Source organism: Callorhinchus milii, unplaced genomic scaffold (assembly GCF_018977255.1).
Source record: "Callorhinchus milii isolate IMCB2004 unplaced genomic scaffold, IMCB_Cmil_1.0 Scaffold24, whole genome shotgun sequence".
Classification (NCBI taxonomy): domain Eukaryota; kingdom Metazoa; phylum Chordata; class Chondrichthyes; order Chimaeriformes; family Callorhinchidae; genus Callorhinchus; species Callorhinchus milii.
In genome coordinates, this window is record NW_024704765.1 from 629,904 (window position 1) to 648,802 (window position 18,899).

The 18,899-nt window shown below is 45.5% G+C and overlaps 1 protein-coding gene across 1 annotated transcript in view; it reads right to left on the reverse strand.

Annotated features, from left to right (window-relative positions):
• vps13d (vacuolar protein sorting 13 homolog D) overlaps positions 1 to 18,899 on the reverse strand; it is a 123,548-nt gene that overhangs the window by 44,269 nt on the left and 60,380 nt on the right. The window contains exons 40-61 of the mRNA XM_042343811.1: positions 18,344 to 18,449; positions 17,068 to 17,220; positions 16,777 to 16,912; positions 16,510 to 16,557; positions 16,065 to 16,215; positions 15,333 to 15,543; positions 13,528 to 13,775; positions 12,363 to 12,554; positions 12,120 to 12,246; positions 10,771 to 10,913; positions 10,155 to 10,285; positions 9,445 to 9,620; positions 7,978 to 8,101; positions 7,186 to 7,421; positions 6,482 to 6,599; positions 5,773 to 5,936; positions 5,196 to 5,304; positions 4,807 to 4,986; positions 3,952 to 4,071; positions 3,717 to 3,866; positions 2,769 to 2,924; positions 2,408 to 2,504 (exon numbers count right to left, since the gene is read on the reverse strand). Coding sequence (XP_042199745.1) covers positions 2,408 to 2,504; positions 2,769 to 2,924; positions 3,717 to 3,866; positions 3,952 to 4,071; positions 4,807 to 4,986; positions 5,196 to 5,304; positions 5,773 to 5,936; positions 6,482 to 6,599; positions 7,186 to 7,421; positions 7,978 to 8,101; positions 9,445 to 9,620; positions 10,155 to 10,285; positions 10,771 to 10,913; positions 12,120 to 12,246; positions 12,363 to 12,554; positions 13,528 to 13,775; positions 15,333 to 15,543; positions 16,065 to 16,215; positions 16,510 to 16,557; positions 16,777 to 16,912; positions 17,068 to 17,220; positions 18,344 to 18,449 — 3,276 coding nt within the window. The remainder of the gene's footprint in view (positions 1 to 2,407; positions 2,505 to 2,768; positions 2,925 to 3,716; positions 3,867 to 3,951; positions 4,072 to 4,806; positions 4,987 to 5,195; positions 5,305 to 5,772; positions 5,937 to 6,481; positions 6,600 to 7,185; positions 7,422 to 7,977; positions 8,102 to 9,444; positions 9,621 to 10,154; positions 10,286 to 10,770; positions 10,914 to 12,119; positions 12,247 to 12,362; positions 12,555 to 13,527; positions 13,776 to 15,332; positions 15,544 to 16,064; positions 16,216 to 16,509; positions 16,558 to 16,776; positions 16,913 to 17,067; positions 17,221 to 18,343; positions 18,450 to 18,899) is intronic.

The following is an 18,899-nucleotide window of genomic DNA, read 5'->3' on the forward strand; positions in this document are numbered from 1 at the left end:
ATGATAATAATAATCCTTGCATTTGATATAGTGCTTTTCACATCTTTGAGACGTCTCAAAGCGCTTCACAGAATAACTAAAGTGAATTGACTGTATATATTTGTGGGCGAAACATGGCAGCTAATTTCGCACAGCAGTGTCTCACAAACAGTCGTGGACTGAGTGACCAAATTGTTATTTTATTTATTTCCTTGAGGGATTATTATCAGGCGTGTGGAATAAGAAAACTTGCCCAAGGTACTCAGCTCTTCGATTTCATTAACAACATTACATTTGTATAGCGCATTTCATGTCGGAAGGTGGTGGAGTGAAAGTTATCAGGTTTTTTGGTGGTATAAAGAAATACAATAGTAAACAAGCAATACACCCAGCCGTACTTGAATACCCCAGAAAACACGGTGGAAATGTACAATTCACCAGCATTGTGGTACTTCCGCACCCTCGTTCACACACGGTGAGGCTACGAAGCTGTGAAACACATCTCATGGGTTGGGTATACTTTTGGATTTATATATTTACAGAGATTTGTATTTATGATGTTCCATAGAATTAACTAAATATTCACTGTGGATTTGTTCTGTGGAATGCAGAGCAGCTTGAGGGTCATTTGAAAACTGTGCAAATCCTGAATTTAGCAGTAAGTCGGAACCTGGTTGTTAGTCCATTGGCGGATGGGCTTTTCCCGGGCGTAATAATCTCTTCAATCCATGATTGTTTGTGGGACACTGCTGTATATTCTGTGAAGCGCTTAAAGACGTCTCGAAGATGTGATAAAGAGTTGTTTCAAATGCAAGGATTATTATTACAGGAATATTGAGTGTTATCTCTCTCTCACTGCCCCTGGGATTGCAGTGATGCAAATTCCAATATCACAGGAGCTAATTATATTTCCACACTTTCGACATCTTCATTTCTCACTCGGCTACGGTTGTGAGCCCTGCCCTGTCTGGTGTTGGCTTTACCTCTGATCGTTTTGGCGAGATGGGGGTAGGGGAGAAAGGAGTCAAACGACAACAATAACTTTCATTTATACAGCGCCCCTCACCAGGATACGGTCCCATAACTATCCCTGATGCTGCTTGTTTTGCTGAACCCCAGTTCAGCACCTGGTTGACTGGGGGTGCAAAAATGAATGATTATCTCTTCAATCAGCCCGAAAGCTGTTTGAACGTCTTCCGTAACCAAGCACAGAATTTCCTAATCAACTGAGAGTTATTTCACTTGGGTGGCGAGTGTCGCAATCTTTTGTTCCTCCAGCACACAAGAAGCCCAGGTGCACTGCCAGCTGAAACCATGCAGAATGTCGTTGCTGGCACTGAATAGAACATTTAATATAGTGTGAAAAGAACAGAAAATCACACAGGGAAAGGCAGATCAGACAGTGAGCAGAGCGTCAGCAGATTGAGTGCAAGGTAGATCACTTGGGACACAAGAATGTGGACATTAATACAAGAGTAGGGTTTAGAGTTCTGTAGCTCAGCGGTTAGAGTACTTGCTTTGCAAACGAGAGACCCGGGTTCGATTCCCAGCAACAACAACAACAAGATTACAGTTGTATAGCGCCTTTCACGTCAGTGTACAGCATTTCAGGCAGGGCGAAACCTTGGGCAAGTTTCCTTACTCCACACCCCTAATAATAATCCCTCAAGCATAAAAACACTATAATAATTTGGTAACTCAATCCACGACTGTTTGTGGGACACTGCTGTGTGCAATTGGCTGCCGCGTTTCACCCATAAATACACAGTCAATTCACTTTACAGTATATTCTGTGAAGCGCTTTGAGACGTTTCAAAGACGTTTCAAAGCGCTATATCAAATGCAAGGATTATTATATTATTATAAGGGTAATTTAGAATCAGTGCTATCCTCAATTCTGCACTAAAAAACCCAGCAGTAACCCTAAACAATCCAGAGTCTGGGTTGGAGGTACCGCTCAAGTTGCCTAGCTAAAACCACAGCTTGCAATTGAGAGCACTGTGTGGCAAACAAGCCAGGTTCATTTTATTGGCTCTTCCCTCTGAGTCAGAAGAATGCAGCCTCAAGACTTTGAGCTCACACAGTCGAGGCTGACAGTGCAATGAGTCACGGGGGGGGGGGGGGGGGTGCATGCGGTGGGGGGAGCAGGGTTGCTGCATCGGTAGAGGTGCTGTCATTTTAATGAGACATTGAACCGAATTTAGATGGATGTTGAAGATCCCAAGGAGTTTCTCTTTCCCGATGGCCTGGGTCAACAACCGTCCAGGTATAATTGGTCACTCACTTTATGGCTGTTTGTGGGACATTGCTGTGTGCAAAATACCTGCTTATAAAACACAGTCACTTCACTTTACAATACATTCTCTGAAGTGCTTTGAGCGACGTGAAAGTCGCTGTATCAAATGTAAGGATTCTTTTTGTCTCGTACCTTGGTCTAGCTGTCCTAAACCGAAGAAACTCAACAGCTTCAACAGGAGCTTTTCTTCAATCTGAACCGACAGCTTCCGCACGGTGATCATCAGATGCTGCAGAGAGAAACACAGCCACTCACTGCATCACAGTGTCAGAGAAACAGTCACTACATTACAGTGTCAGAGACACAGCTACTCCCTGCATTGCAGTCTCAGAGATAACCAATTCCCAATGCAGGTCTGGAATCCAGAAAGAGAGAGAGAGAGACAGAGAGAAAATCTAACCAGAGGGAGGTGAGAATGCTACCGAGCCAGGCTGCCCACTAAATTGTCCTGCAGGTGGCAGAGAACCTGAACAGCAGTTCAGTGAAGCCTCACCTTGAAGAGCTCTGTGAGTGGGCTCTTGCTGGGGATCTGCATAGCATTGATCTGTACGGCAGGTCCCGCTTCCACATAATCCGTCTCATTTTCCACACTATTGGGCGTCAGGGACAGCAATATAGGTTGTGTTGTTCCTAAGAGCTGGTTATCAATCTTGAGAGAGGAAAGAGAAGAATCTTAAAAGCATGCAATAAAATAAATGAAACACGCCTGGCTATTTTACTCAAATCAACCAAAGATGCACTGACGAGATTTGTCCACGTCACTGTGTCACTCAATGCAAAAATCACATTTAATAGGGGGCTCTTCCCTGGAACCTTTTAAATTGTCTCTATTTAGCAGCCTGGTCAGGAAATGGGCTTCGCTCCCACTGATGAGATTCTGTGTCTGTGTGTCTCTCAGTGTCTGTCTCTCTCTCTCTCTCTCTCTCTGTGAATGTGTGTGTGTCTCATTCTGTGTCTGTGAGCGTGTGTGTGTGTGTCTACATCTCTTTCTCTCTGGGGGTCTGCATGTTAAAGAAAGAATTAATAATTTCTTTTTGAAACAATCTATTATGTGCTATTTATTCATGTTTTACTTTTATCAATAACATGAAAAAGTGGAAGTTAGTATTAAAATGTACCCCTCAACAGCATGAATCAACCCTTGCAATTTTTAGCAAATATTTCCGCAATTTTCTATTGTCCCCGGTAATCATTGGTTGGAGCAGGGTTACCAAGGAGGGTCATTGAAGCTCGGTTACTGGACTTGTGCAAGAAACAGCTCATTGCTTTAATGGGAGGATGGTTAGGATGTGGATTTTGGAAGGACAAAATCAAATGGTCTGAAGAGCCTTCTGAACCTCATGATCGTGTGGGATCTTACTGAGGTTCTGGGAAACGACATGCTAACATTTAGAGGCCCCTCCCTCCACGATGGTCAGTGTGGTCTGAGAGATGCCTTTACCTGGATGTCCTGAATGCTGAGCTCCAGCATCTGGCTGCCCACAGTCTGTGTGTAATGAATGTCTATCACTGTTAAACTGGTGAACACCAGCTCCTCGGGGACTTTGCTGATCAGAGACAAGCCGATCCCTCCATCCAGTTTCACCAAAACCTGAAAACTCACAGAAGTTACAAATAAAGGAACCCTGGTGTTTAGCCTTCATACAATGCACATGTAAACCATTGCTGTACCGCACCTCCAGCTCTTGCTTTGCTTCCAGATTCTTCATCTTTCTAACTTCGCTGATTTCTGGTGTCAGACAGTCTTCAGCTCCTGTGAGGGAACGATTGCTTCTGCGCTGCTGTAAGTCAGTAATCTGGATCAACGACAAAAAATCAGCAGTAAAGTATTGAACAGGATCAAGGATGGGAGTCAGTGCTGTTCTGCAATCACAAATTGAATGAAACCCTCCTCCCAAAACTACATTTACATGTGAGCTTGGCTAGGTTGGTAACACTCTTGCCTCTGGGCCAGTAGGTTGTAGGCTCAAACCCTGCATCGGCCTGGAGCTTACAATCTAGCTGGACAATGCAGTGCAGTGCTGGTGGTGCGACTCTTTTGTCAGAGATTCTATTCTCTGGATGACTTGAAGGTCTCTTCTTAAGCTCACCCGAAGCGGCAGATGGGACCTCATATGACTCTATTGGAAAGAGTATCCCTAGTGGTCGTGCTGTAAAAATACTGTGATGGAATCAGTACAATACAAAATGACATTTATACGGCAATGTTATACACGTCGGGAGGCTGTCCCAAGGTGCTGGGCTGTCAGGGATTTGGACCCGAGCTGGGGATGTGAGGTGGGATAACAGAGGGTGTAAGGTAGGAGGGTGTCCGATCACACGGTTGAAGAGGCGGGTCTTGAGACGTGCCTTGAAGGAGGCAAGGGAGGGAGTGAGGCAAAGGGACTATGGGATGGAGCTGAGAGGCTGAATGCCCGACCACCGATGGTGGGGAGGGCAGGGGACCTGAAGCAGGCTGGAGCCTGCTGAGCGGAGGGAGCGAACAGGTTGATATAGAGTTAGCAGTAAGTGGTTGATCAGAGCTGGGTTACCTGTAAAACTCGTGTTGGACCATCAGGAATAACCCTCAATGCCAGCACACCGGAGCCCGGCCTCAGTTTCTGGTTGCTGAATTGCTGCTCGGCTGGTACTGGTTCTAACAGCCCGGCGGAGGGCTCGGGGCCTAGGACCACCTCGGCCCCGTCGTACAGGCCTGAACCCCTGCCCTTTGCCTGGATAAGTAAGAGCACAGAAACCGGGTAGCACTTTTTAACAGGATAAATATTACGGTGACGTGTCCCACCACCCATTGCCCCATCTTCACCCTGCGTTTCTCTCATCTCCACCACCGGCTCAAACACTTAGGTGCAAAAAAAAAAGCAGCTTCTAAACTTTGTGCATCTATATATATCAGCATCAGGTATCCATGGCACCGTCTCACCTGTACCACCATTCCTGGCATACCACAGGCAAGCTGCCCATCCCGGAAACACCAGGTCTGGGTGGAGCCTCGTCGCTTGTCTGGCTTTTTCAGCACCAGAGGCTCGCAGCTGTGGAAGATAGAACGGGAGAAACCAGCTCATTATAAATACGCTAACACGATGTATCATTACGTGAATACAAAACCAAAGCAGAATCCTCTCATGGGTTAAGAACATATTTATGGGGTGTAGCACTAAGACATACAGACAAGGAAAGGGCCTCAGAATTTCTTCCGGTTTTAGCATTAACGCTTAAAATTTAGTGTAAAAATCTGTAATTCTTCAATTTGAGATATGCTAACAAGGTTCTTAAAATGAACTGTAGAAAAGCGTTGTAGATAATAATAATAATCCTTCGAGACGTCTCATAGCGCATCACAGAATAGACTGTAACGTGAATTGACTGCACACTTTATGTTTGTGTTTTCCCATCAATACACAGATGGTATCAAAGAAGAGTATGATTAATAAAGAAACTTGCTCTTATAGGAACCAATGTCTCGTATTTCTCACCCCACCCTCGCCCGTCTAAGTTACCTGTTATCTGTAACTCCCGCCAGGCTGGCAATGTCCAGCACCAGCCCGGAGTTACTGTGTCTACCGGAGGAGGGTTTGTTGGGGTTGTGAGGAGGAGATGAGCCCTCGTGGCACAGGGTCCCGCTGACAGTCATTCGCCAAAGTTGTGATCTTTTCCCCGGCTCCTGCACGTTACCAGAATTAAGAGAGAACGTTACCAGCCCTGACCAACCACTTACTGCTAACCCCTTATCAACCTGTCCGCTCCCTCGCTCAGCAGGCTCTGGCCTGCTCCATGTTTCCTGCCCGCCCTGCCTCTGTAGTGATGGCCAGAACTGGTCCTCCATGAATTGACTGATCTGAGCTTAGCCACACCTCAGCCGTATAGGTACTGACTCACAAACATCATCCTCTCACCGCAGTCACAGCTTATCTCCTCCTTGCACAGACACACTCCGCACCGTGACTAGACATACAATGTGATCGCTGAGAGCCTGGAGAGGAAAGCTGCCACCAAGAGATGGTGAGCGTGCTCGCACTCTGCCCCCACGTGCCCTCGCCACAAGGGGCCATATCAGACTTTGGAGATACCGATACGGGAGGGTCGCTGTGCCTTGTTTTATGCTTTTTGGTGTTGGCACACCTCACGAATCAGTGCCCACCCCCTTTTTTCATGAAAATCCCCTGCGTGAGCGGCGCTATATAAACACAAGTTGTTGTTGTTTTTGACCTTTTTCTTCAGTATCACTCTGCCTGTTTTAGACACGATGTCCAGGACCAGTTCTGCCCGGCTGATGCTTTTATTTCCCGAGCTTCGTGCAACTGGTCTTCCGGAAGGTTCCTCCACTCTGAATTTAAAAAACAAAGGTAAAAGTTTAAAAAAGTATTTTGAAAAGAAGCCCCAGCACAGACCCCTGTGGCAACCCACTAACTATCTTGCTCCAACTGGAAAAAAACTAATTTTTAGCCCTTCTCTCTGCTTTCTGACGTCCCAGCGCTTGGGACGTCAACAACAACAACAAAAAGACATTTATAGAGCGCCTTTCACGTCGGGAGGACGTCCCAAAGCCCTGAACAGTCAAGTGTCGGGGCCCGAGCATGGGGGAGGGGTAGTGTAGGGGTGAAGGAAGGCAGAGAGGTGGGAGGGAGACCAAAGGCACGGTCAAAGAGAAGGATCTTGAGACCGGCCTTGAAGGAGGCAAAGGAGGAAGCGAGGCGAAGGGACCGTGGCATGGAGTTCCAGAGTGTGGGAGCAGAGAGGCTGAAAGCCCGGCCACCGATGCTAGGACAGGTCAGGCGGGAGACATCCTCCAGACAATGTAATTTGTAGTTGTTTGTTTCTATCCTTCAACCATCAAACTGCTGTGCTTCCCCCCCATTTCCCTGAGTTCCGAACTCTGAAAGGTTTGGAGAAGATTAAATAATGACTCATACCCTGAGAAGGTGTGAGAAGCAGCAATGTAGATGAAATTCTCATAGAAGAGCTGTTTGGATTCTTTGAAGTCGTTCATGTCGCAGGTGATTTCTGAAGATCCTGCCCCCTTCACTGTCAGTGTGATGAAAGGCTGAAGGACGGGCTCATCCCAGGCGTAGTCTAGTGAGGTGGCTGGTTTCACCTCTGTCTTCAGTCTGGGCTCCGCTACCCCATGCTGGTTAAAAATAATTGGGACCTGAAATTAACACAATAGAGAAGTCAAAACACGGAATTCAGCGATAAACATGGAGGGTGAATATCAAAGTTTTTCACCATTCAATGATGGGGTATCATCAGGCAGGAAGAGAAGGAAGGGGAGATTGAGAGCATTGTCTAAAGGCACAGTCAAAAAGAGTTTTAACAGGGTTTTGAGTTCCACCTACGTTTGCACCTTGCATCTTTCAGTCCTGCTGCATGAACTACCGACCAAACTCAATGAGTGCGGAGCAGGTCTGAGAGATAGTGACTGAGCAACACAAAAGAGATGATGGCCTGGAGGTCTTGGCTTGAGGAGGGGGAGGAAGTGTTCACTTCAAACTCTGTTGATAACTAAACACAGGTTGGAATCCTACTTTTTGGCAATGGTATAAACCTTCACATCAGATTCCAAGTTTTCCACCTGTTTGAGCTGATAGAGATCTGTATGGAGATAGAGCGCTGTAACACTGCTGTAAGCACTCTGGGATGTTACTCTGTGTGAGGGTTGCTATATAAATGCAAGTTGTTGTTATTGTTGTTGTAAGGTTCCTCACCTCTGAGAAGTTGTCGATGCGGAATGGTGGGGGCAGCTGCTCTGAGTCCCCAAAGGCGATCCGGTACGTTGCTCCTTTCAGCGTGATCTCAACATGCAGGAAGTGGCAGTTTCCGTGAGTATCTCTGCAGAAAACAGCAACAATTAGCAGCTGATTAGGCGCCCGACTGAGGCGGAAACTGAGCAACGAGCAAACCAACACGAGGAGGACAGAAACACAGTTCTACAGGTCAACAGCCTTCAGACATCTATCCAGGCCAAGATTGTTGATGGGTTCTTGTAAGTTTGTCTCTGTGATTTCTTCTCTTTCAAGACCATAATAATGTACATTTTTTACTTGATGACTTTGATATAAAAGAAACATCTCAAAGTGCTTCACTGTATGAAATCAATCATAAATGAAATCAATGTTGTCCTGGAGGCAAACACAGCAGGAGCTGATTTGCACCAGGAACATCCCCAAACAATCAGTTAGATAGTGAATTAATCTTCACTTTTGAGTGTGAATTTAACACCAAATAATTTTTTCTTTGCAAAAGTTTGAAGCAAAGTTGATGGGCTGAATGGCCATTTTTGGGCTGTAACCTTCAATGACAATACGAGTATGGCTAAAACCATAATAGTCCTTGCATTTGATATTAGCACCTTATCAAGGCTTCAAGATATCTCAAAGCCCTTCAGAGGATATACTGTAATGTGAATTGAGTGTAAATTTTGAAACGCGGCAACCAATTGTGCACATTAGTGTCCCACAAACAGTCATGGATTGAGTGACCAATTTATTATTATATTCTTAAAAAGGGATTAATATCCCTGGAAAAGCGATCCACCAATCGATTAACTAACGGGTTCCAACTTCCTGCTATGTAAACAGAGGTGTGTGGAGTAAGGAAACTTGCCTAACGTTTCGCCCTGCCGGGGAATCGAATTCGGGTCCTCTCGCTTGCGAGGCAAATGCTTTAACCAATACGCTACAAGACCCAATAAGGAATCCTGTACCATGAGGAATTTCGGGCTTCAGATGCCAGAGAAACTAATTTAAACCTTCTTTCAAAACAGAATCCCTCGGGTCTCCTGCTTGGGAGGTTCTGTCCTTTCCGTTTTGTTCAGCCCGGTGACTAACACACGTGAAAACTCATCACTGCGTGAAAGACAGAGTTCTATATATATTTGCCACATATACATGGACATTTCCGTGTCTGAAATGGAATGCACACTCTGTCCCTGGAGAAATGCATCCACCTAGCTAATTCCGGAGAGTATTAGGTGCAGGTTGGTAAGAGCGAAGGTTTGGGGACCCCAGAGTGTACGTTAGGGAAACTGCTGGGATTTAAGCAGACAAAACCATATAGCTTGCATTGGCAAGCTTCTCATTGCTCGTCCAGCTAGGACCACCCTAGCCATTTGGCCTTTAGCTTGCAGTGTTTAACAGGAGCTGAGCGGAGAGAATCCCTGCTTCTGTTCTTACCTCATGTTGATGTGGAATGAGTTGTTCTTGCTGATCTCGAAGCCCCCTGACCACGTGCAATTGGAAACGTCCATCAGGCGCACACAGAGCAGCTGATCGTAATCATTCCTCGGCCAATGGAACACAACACTGGCGCCAGGAAGGGTGGAGATGTAACCCTCTGGATTTTGGGTTCCCTGAAACAACATGCAATAGGTCACAATTAGTGCTGGTTGGGGAAATGGACTCGCAGGGGGATCCCAGGGATGTAAAGTGTATTTCCTCCAGGGAAGCCGATGTGTGTCACACTGACCTGCAAGGCCTCAGCTCAGAGCACAGCTCACGTGGCTGCTATGACAAATAAAGAAGGGCGAAAATTGAACACAGAAACCTTTCTTTGAAATGGAGGGGTCTAAAAGACTGGAAAAAAGGCCACAATCTAATAAACTGGCAACGCAGACTTCCTATGCTCCCTGCAGGAGTCTCACTTTACGTGGCGAGGTGTCCCAACACTACGTTGACATTTATTCTTGTTTCTTTTTTTAAGCCATCCCAAAGTGCTGGGTTTAGACCTTCATAACCCAGCGCTTTGGGACTTCCTCCTGATAATTATTTCTCAGGCAGTTTTATTATTTTCTCTCATGTTGCTTTGGATGCAGATGGTAACCTGGAAGCACACACACTACATTCCACACGTGTACACACACACACAAACATGCACATACACGTACCTGGCCTCTGGCAAATTCTCTTTGGGCGAATGCCAACTTGTGGGAAGATTTGTTGTCCAACAGATACCGTGGTGCAAAGGTCACAATGTTGGTTTCTCTGTAGCGCCCTCTACCCTTCCTGATGTCGATACCTAAGCAGAAAGGTAAAAGTGTATAGATGCAGATCTCTGCGTTATCAAACTCAAAATCAGTTGGTCATTTTGACTCAGTCTTGCCTCTGGGTCAGAAGGTTGTGGGTTGATGCTCCACCTTGACTTGAGCTCAGTCTGGCTGACACGAGGACACTCCAGTGCAGTGCAGTACATAGAGCTGCAAAGGTGCTGCATTGTTGTGGGTACCTTGTGTTGAGATATTAAACCAGTGTGCACTACTTATTCTTCAGGTGGACACTGAAGTAAAAAATTGTTTGATTTTTTTCCAGTGCCTTGGAATGCCATCCTGATGTGAAAGGCGGGCGCTATATAAATGCAATTTGTTGTTAAATATCTCAGGAAATTATTTCCGCAATTAGCTTTTGATTTATACTTAACTTTTTCCTCCTTCTCCTCCTCCTCCTGCCTATGATCCCTGAACATCTCATGCTCTGAGGGTTGGGACCTTTCTCAATAAGACTCACCGATGCTGTAAATGAGTCCCGGCCTGTTTCCGTGCTGAATCACTTTCACAGCTCGCACCCCGCTCCCTCCATCCGGAGAGAATTCCTGACACCAGCCGGGTATTCCATCGGGATGAATCCCCTTTCCGACTCGCATGGTACACCTGGTACACAGTGAAAGTGAATGGAGAGATAAATCCAATCACAAGTGGAGAGACAGTGCACCTCCCTGTTGTTTGTCGTGTAAGGTCTTTCCTGGCAAAATGTGGGAGCTTTCCTTATATAGTAACGGGAAATTCTGCAAGATCTGAACTGCGAGGTTAAGAGGTTACCTGACAGAGGTGTTCAGAGTGAGGGCTTTTGAGATAGTGATATATAGGGATAAAAATATCTCTACTAGTTGGTAACTGGACAGCATCAATTTAAAATTATCATAAAAAAAGGAAAGGGAGAGGTTAGACTTGAATTTTTTAGTTTGTTTGTTTCTTTATTTATTTACACACACAAAATTTTATTAGGATGTGGAGTGAGCACTTTACCAATGAATCTGGTTGAAGCAGAATCTGAAATGCCTTTTAAAAGAGAATTAGATGAACATTAGTTACATAGAGTGATACAACATGGAAACAGGCACCCGGTCCAACTGTCATTGCCAGTGTTTATATCCCCCACACAAGCCTAATATTACTCCCTCCCTCAAGTATGCATTGTTTCCTCTTAAAAACAATGATACTTTCTGCTTTAGCCAATACTTCTGGCAGTGAGTTCCACATTCTCACTACACTCTGTCTAAATAAAAGTCGTCCAAAACTCTCTTTCAGATCTGCTACTGGCTAGCTTAAATTTATGCCCCTTGCTTTGGACTCACCACCAAGTGGAAATAAATAGTGGTCTGAAAAAGAACAATATACAGGTTTGTGTGGAAAGGGCAGGAGATGGGGTGTCTCTTACAGGGAGCGGACACAGGGCTAATGACATCCTGTGCTGAAACATGCCATTATTCTATGCTTTGGTGTATTTTGGGCTCTGCTGTCTTGAGTGTTTAATTGAAACAAGGAGCTTGTGAAATTGCCTGAAAAAAAACTTTTCATCCTACCTTTCTAGTGTTTTAAAAAATAACAAATTGCTCACTTCAATCCACGACTGTGGGACGCTGCTGTGCGCAATTGGCTGCTGTGCTTCACCCACAAAATATACAGTCAACTCACTTTACAGTACATTCTGAGAAGCACTTTGAGACGTCTCGAAGACATGATGAGGCGCTATATCAAATGCAAAGATTATTATTATTTAAGCGGCTCAGTGACGGAGATCGTACCCCTTGTGAAAGGCGCAATATAAATGCAAGTTGTTATTGTTGGTGTACTCACATGTTGGGCTGTTCCTTGTCTGCGAAGCTGAAGAGTAGGGGGCTCAGGCTGCGTGCAAGCTCGTGCTCCTCAAACTGCCCAGCGGCGTCAGCCTTGGCGTTGTCCTGACGGAAAATGAGTGGCAGCCCTGGGGGAAGGAATCACAGCCAGCGGACCTGTGAACATCTCTCCGCAAATTCATCTCAATACAATATCTGTAGCCGTGTCCGTTTGTAATTTGGGGTTTTTGCCCTTTGTTCTGACCTGTTTTGTTCAGAAGCCAGTAAGGGGCAGAGATGAGCATCTTCAAAGAGCCCTCTGCTCTGCACACGATCCGAATGCTCAAGTTCAGCAGCCGCTTTTTGGTGTCGTAGAGTCGCATACGGACGTAGTAGTTAGCGGTTCCTGCTGGGATCAGAAGCTCTTTGCACGTGGGGAAATTTTCCAATGTAATTCCTGACGAGAATGAAAAAAAGCAAGGGTTTTGAGAACAGTCTTCTTGTATGAGTTTTTCTTATTGAAGAGGACCTGCATGAGGTATGGGGAAAGGGTAGGTAAGGCTGATGTTGTGTCAGCTTGTCCGGCAGACATCAGGGCCTGGCTAAGCGTAAACGGCTTGCAACTAAATGGCGACAAGATGGAAGCCATATTCCTTGGCTCCCATCAATATCTTCGGTTGTGTGGCTCCGACCTCCTCAACCTCCCTGGCCTATCCCTCAGCCTCACTGAACTGGAGCGTAATTTATGCGTCAAGTTCGACCCACAGCTCTCCTTCCTTCCCCACATCCGGTCCCTGACCAGGACTGCCTACCTCCACCTCAGCCACTATACTCCAAACCTCTGAAACACTCTTCCTCTTTCCCTCCGCCTTGCCCCTTGCTTCCTCATCTTCAGATGAATACCTTCCTGAATATCTTCCTCTTTGACCGTGCTTACGGTCAACTGCCACATGATTGGTGTCGTGCTCTGTCAATGCCAAGCACTACCCTGCTAGAAGGACGCTACATAAATGCAAGCTGTTGTTGTAAACGGGCTGAAAGAATTGCTCTTTAAAAGAGCCACAATTGGCCAAATGCCCTTCTTCTGTTAGTAAATGTATATGGTTTATTGGTGCATTCCATTGTGAAATAAACTATTTAATAGCAGCATTCTGTATCTAAACCACAATCACTGCTCATCCAGACAAACTTCACTAACTTCCTTTATGATACGGGTGAAATAACTCATAAGAGCCCATCAAATCAAATCAAATCATTCTTTCAAGCTATTTTCAAGCACCAGTGAAAAAACATAAGGAAATAGTTCTTTGTTAGTTTAACTATGTATAATTTTTAAATCGTGGTTCCCTTAAATTAAGCCAAAGTTCTCTCCTTTCCCATGAGATTAAGGCAAGTGAAATGCAAAACCAAGGGACAATCTCAGGTCTCACCGAGCTCGATGTTCTGTGAGGTGTCAGCTGTGTGCAGCACTGCATCCTTCCCTCGTTTCAGCGGGCCACTGATGGAGGTGCCTTTGATGTAGTAGCACAGCTCGCAGGGCAGTAGGTTTGTTAGGACCATGGTGGGCAGTAAGTAGACTGTGTGGCCAGGCTGTCGGAACACCTGCATGGCATTGCCAGACACCATGTTTAAAGGCAAGTAGTCAGGGTAGTTCTCTTTCTTAATAGCGACACAAAACCTAGATTTAAAACACAAAACATTTCACTTTGTTCAAAAACTAATAGTAAGTTTGCTGCTCTACAGCCCTAGCTCCTAGCTAATGGGGGTGTGGGGGAAGAGGGGGCATGCCTGGATAATCTGCCTTCTGTTAACTAGTGCAGTTTTAAAGGGAACAACGTGTGTTTAAAAGAGAGAACCTGAAAAGAAAGACCAGTCAGTATCCTAATTACCAACTGGTTCCTAGGGAGCCCTTCCCGCTCTGTTACTCTAGCCAGGCAGCCATAAGGACAGTAGATTGGCTGTGGTGGACAGTGTGACTGCCTGGCAGTGGAGTGGGATTATGAGGATACTGTTTAAAAACAACAAAAATGATGGAGAGTGCCAGATAAAAATCTGGTCATTCACTTCACAGCTATTTGTGGGATGTCGCCTTGTGCAAATTGGCTGCCATAATTTGGTTGTAGCTCCTGTAGCTCAGTGCTTAGAGCACTCGCCTTGCAAGCAAGACATCTGGGTTCAATTCCTGGCAGGGTGAAACCTTGGGCAAGTTTCCTTACTCCACACGCCGAATAATAATCCCTCCAAAAAACAAAACAATAATAAATTGGTCACTTCAATTCACGACTGTTTGTGGGACACTGCTGTGCGCAATTGGCTGCAGCGTTTCGCCCACAAATATAGTCAATTCACTTAACAGCATATTCTATGAAGCGCTTTGAGACGTCTCGAAGACGTGAAAATCGTTATATCAAATGCAAGGATTATTATATTATAAAACAGTCACTCCACTTTGGAGTAAATCTGGTGAAGCAGTTTGAGACATTCTCCCAATAAAGCATGATGTGTGTGACTTCCAAAGCACCACAATAGGACTTTGAACTCACAGTCCAGGAATATGTTCCAACACAGAACTGTGGGGTGGTGGTCTGTCCTTTGGATGCAAAGTTAAATCAAGGTCTCAACTGCATGTGCAGGTAAGAGATAAAGATCCCAATGCAATGGATGAAAGAGGAATTTCTGCTGATTTTCAGGGCAATAATCCTCTGGACCAATTGGTTATTCACCTGATGACTGTTGCTGTTTGCAGCACCTTCCTGGGCTTGCCTGTGTTTGCCCAAAAAAGTCACTATACTTTAATTACCATAATGTGCTTCAACATGTTTCACCATGTAAGGCGCCATCATTTTGTTTGGCCAGCAGGTGTCTGGCACATGCGGAAACCCATCACCGTGCTTAAAGAGTATTCAAACCAAGCTGAGATTTCCATGCATTCCACCAACACGTAGAAATCTCAGAGACGGATGGTTGGAATGGAACATGCACTCTCTCCCTGGAGGGACACATCCTGATTGCCTAATTCCGGAAAGTATTAGGCGCAGGTTGGCAAGAGCCAAGGTTTGGGGGAAACCGAGCATGTGCGTTGCGGGGTAACTGCTTGAGTCCAACCAGCTAAAACCGCACAACTTGTCATTGAGAGCACTGTCTGGATCAAATAGCTGCTTCAAGCTGACCACAAAGCCACTTGGGGATGGAAATAACTTGAAGCAGCCGACAACACCCGCACAGCAGCGTTTACCTGTAGCAGCAGCTGTCATCGCAATCAGCAGAGTGGCACTCCCGCTTGCTGCTGTTCACCTCACCCACTTTCGAGACGTTGGTCCAATGGATGGGGGCTTTACAGAAGAATAAGCCCAGAGCCTTGGGCCTGGTCTGCAGACGCCACGACGTTAGATGCAAGGGGATTGCTAACGAGTCTCCTGGTAACACTGCTGGTAGCACCACAGGCTCTGAAAGGGGCAGGAGAGGAAGGAACAGCCAGTGAGATTACTCTGTTTGTAACGTCTTCATCGCTTGGACAGTGGGCTTCCTTCATGTATTGTTGGCTTTCACGTTATCAACGGGAAAAATTCAATTGTTCATTCAAGAAGCTTCAATTAGTTTTGAGGCACATACAAGTTTACACAATTTGTTTTGAAGCAAAAATAAGAGCTGAAAACTAGAAAATGCATGAAGTCACCTCCGATTGATGAAGGACAGGATAATAATAACATAGTAAAGCTTGTAGTTGATACAGCATCTTATCACGTCTTCTAGACGTCTCAAAGCGCCTCACAGAATATACTGTAAAGTGAATTGACTGTATATTTATGGGCGGATGAGGCTCAACTGTGACACGTCTGACAATCACTGGGACAGACACAAACATGTTTGGCCCCCAAAATACACAGTTAATAAGGCGCTATATCAAATTGAAGGATTATTATGATACTATATATATATGCTGACAAGTAAGTCTGTAACCACTTACTGTCTGGAGCTGAAGGGCTGTCCAGCCGGAGTTCCATGGGCACCTCCAGCTTGTTTTTCACTATCAGTGCCGAGCGCACAGTTATGACTTTCCTGGCACTGCCCTCCAACGTCACCGAGAACACCACCCGCACCGGGGGCAAAGCCGAGAACTACAGGGGAAGAGAGAGACAGAGACAGACAACAAGATCACAATATATTAGGCAACAGAATCGTAACAATAATAACAATCTTTGGTAAAGTGCCTTTCATGTCAGGAGGTGTCTGTGAAAACGCAAGCCTGCGCGCACACAAACACATGTGCGCACACACACACTGTACGGTCACTGGCGGTAAGTAGAAATCAGATACACTTAGGTTTGACGCAATTACACAGGGCAACGCTAAAGTGACACCGATCACAAGTTATTGATGAACTAGAAATTCAATGGCAAATGGATACTCACATAGACATGGGGGTGTATGATGTTGGTCTTGCTAATGGGACTCCCAACCTGCCAGGAAAACAGATAAGTGTTACACTAGGAATGGCTGAATTGAACCACGGTTATGGATAGCAATTCTTCACTAACCCGAACTCTCAGAACTATTTAGGTTTTGATAAATGCCTTTGGGAAATGCCATCTATATAGTGTGTGTACATGTGAAATTCAACAAATGTTTGTCAGTACATATCATCAAACAATGATATGCGTACAGCATCCCACACTAACCGTGGAAGACTGGCTGTTTCGGTCAGGAGCTGCATAGCGGAAGAAAACACCAACTTTATCCACGGAGACTGGACTGACTTGTTCCCAACCATGCACGCGGACTAAAAGCTGGTGAATCTTCAGCTCGTGAGTGTGTCTGTCAATATAAATACAAACATTACTGTCATGACAGGAAGAGACACTCAAAGAAAGAGAGTAAAAGAGACAGATCAAAAGTTAGTCAGAGAGAGAGACACACACACACACACACAGAGTACAGAACGAGTGTTAACTATAAATTTGGTCACTCACCTGTGTCGTAGTTTTTCCCTGGCTTCAAACTTAAAAGGCACTTCTTCTCCTGGGAGGACCTCTTGCCACTGGCTAACATTGTGCATATCGTCAAGGACTGTCCCAGAAGTCTCAGGAATGTAGCCAGGACTCCTGCTGTGTGATAGTGCCACTCTACAACACATAGAATGGATTACAGCAACAACACACATCAGTGGCCTCAGATACAACCACATTTACATTTATAAAGTAACCCTTCAAGTGGGATAGCAACTCAGAGCGTTTAACATTGGCAGAACTCGGCGCCAAGCTAGGGAGAGAGGGAAGATGACTGTAGGCACAGACAAAAACAAAGGTCTTCAGGTGTGATCTGAAGATGGACAAGGAGGGAGCAAGGCAGAGGGATTGAGACAGAGAGTCTTCATGGCGTAATAGCTGAGAGCATGGCCGTTGACGGTGGAGTGAAGGGAACAAGGGACATGCAGAAGAACCCTTCCACTCTAAGTTTCATTGGTTCAGGCACACACTAGCTCACGTACGTGACTATTTAAAGTTTAAATTCTGTGAATGTGAATGAACGAAGCTTAGCTAAGGAGGGTGTCCCTGATCCAGGGTGCAATGTTAAGCTCCTGCAGTTGTGGGAGGGGGAGAAAGTCAAGACACTCAGGCCACTCGCCAAGCAGTGGCTGGATTGATGGAGTGAGATATGGTCAGGATTGTGCCTGCAGAGAACTGCACAACTCCTGTAGAACAATCTACGGCTCAACAGACTTGTGTTGAAATCACATCGCCACTTTATGAATGTTGTCGACTCACTGTGTAGGGTCATCAGTTAATGTGACACCGACTGAAACCAACAGGTCTGCTGTGTCTGCAGAGCTAACCATTGGTGATGCAATTTGTAATGGGAGTCAGCCCTTGCTGGGAGCAGACCCGTCACTAGGTGCTGGGAATCCTCTCACTCGGCTCACATTAACTGCACAAGTCAAGGCCCAAATGGGTTGGGTGGTCCTAGCTGGTACCCGTACAGTTGGGCTGCCAAACCTGTAGGGTGAGGGACACGTTCCATAGATTAGCCAGACAAACATCCGGTCAACCATCAACAATGCTTCGGAGTCCCTGCAGAGCTGCCTGGTCTTGCTCGCTATCTCTTCAGTTATATCAGGTCCCAAGAGACTCCTCCACTCCCCCAGCCCACCACCCCCGCGACCCCCAAAATGGCAGGGATTTTTTTTAGACAAAGTACAACATCTCTAATAGAGGAGGAAACAAGTGCTGACAGGAGTGAGTTTGTTACCTGGTGGGGCTTGTGGTTAGAGTGGCAAACCACATGGTGCAACCAGTGTGGTTCCTGAGTGCATAAGGCACAAATGGCTGCCGTCGCTTTGGCATCTTGCTTTCCGCTGAAAGAGAAGACAAATGGATGAAAATATATCTCGATCATATCATAAAACTCAAGACAATTTGCATTTTTGAATGAAAGTGCCTATCCTCCCGCTACACGCCAGAGATATCAATGCAAATTATAACCCAGGGTTATGGTCATCAATGGAGAAATGGAAATTAAACCAAAGCTTATCAAAAATCAAAAAGATTCATGAACAGGATTAGAAATTCTGTTCAACTCTTTGCCATGATAACAGTCAACAGTAAAATGAATAATTACCTCTGAAGTAGTTTAGTCCTTAAGAGGCACAACATGAAGGAGAAAGAAAAGCATTGTAGAAGAACTATAATAGAGAACTAAACAATTCATTCTGTGCCTGTTCAGAGGCACCAGCTCAAAGTCACTGGAAGGTCACGAGAGAAGTTCGCATGAATCAAATAATAATCCTTGCATTTGATATAGCGCC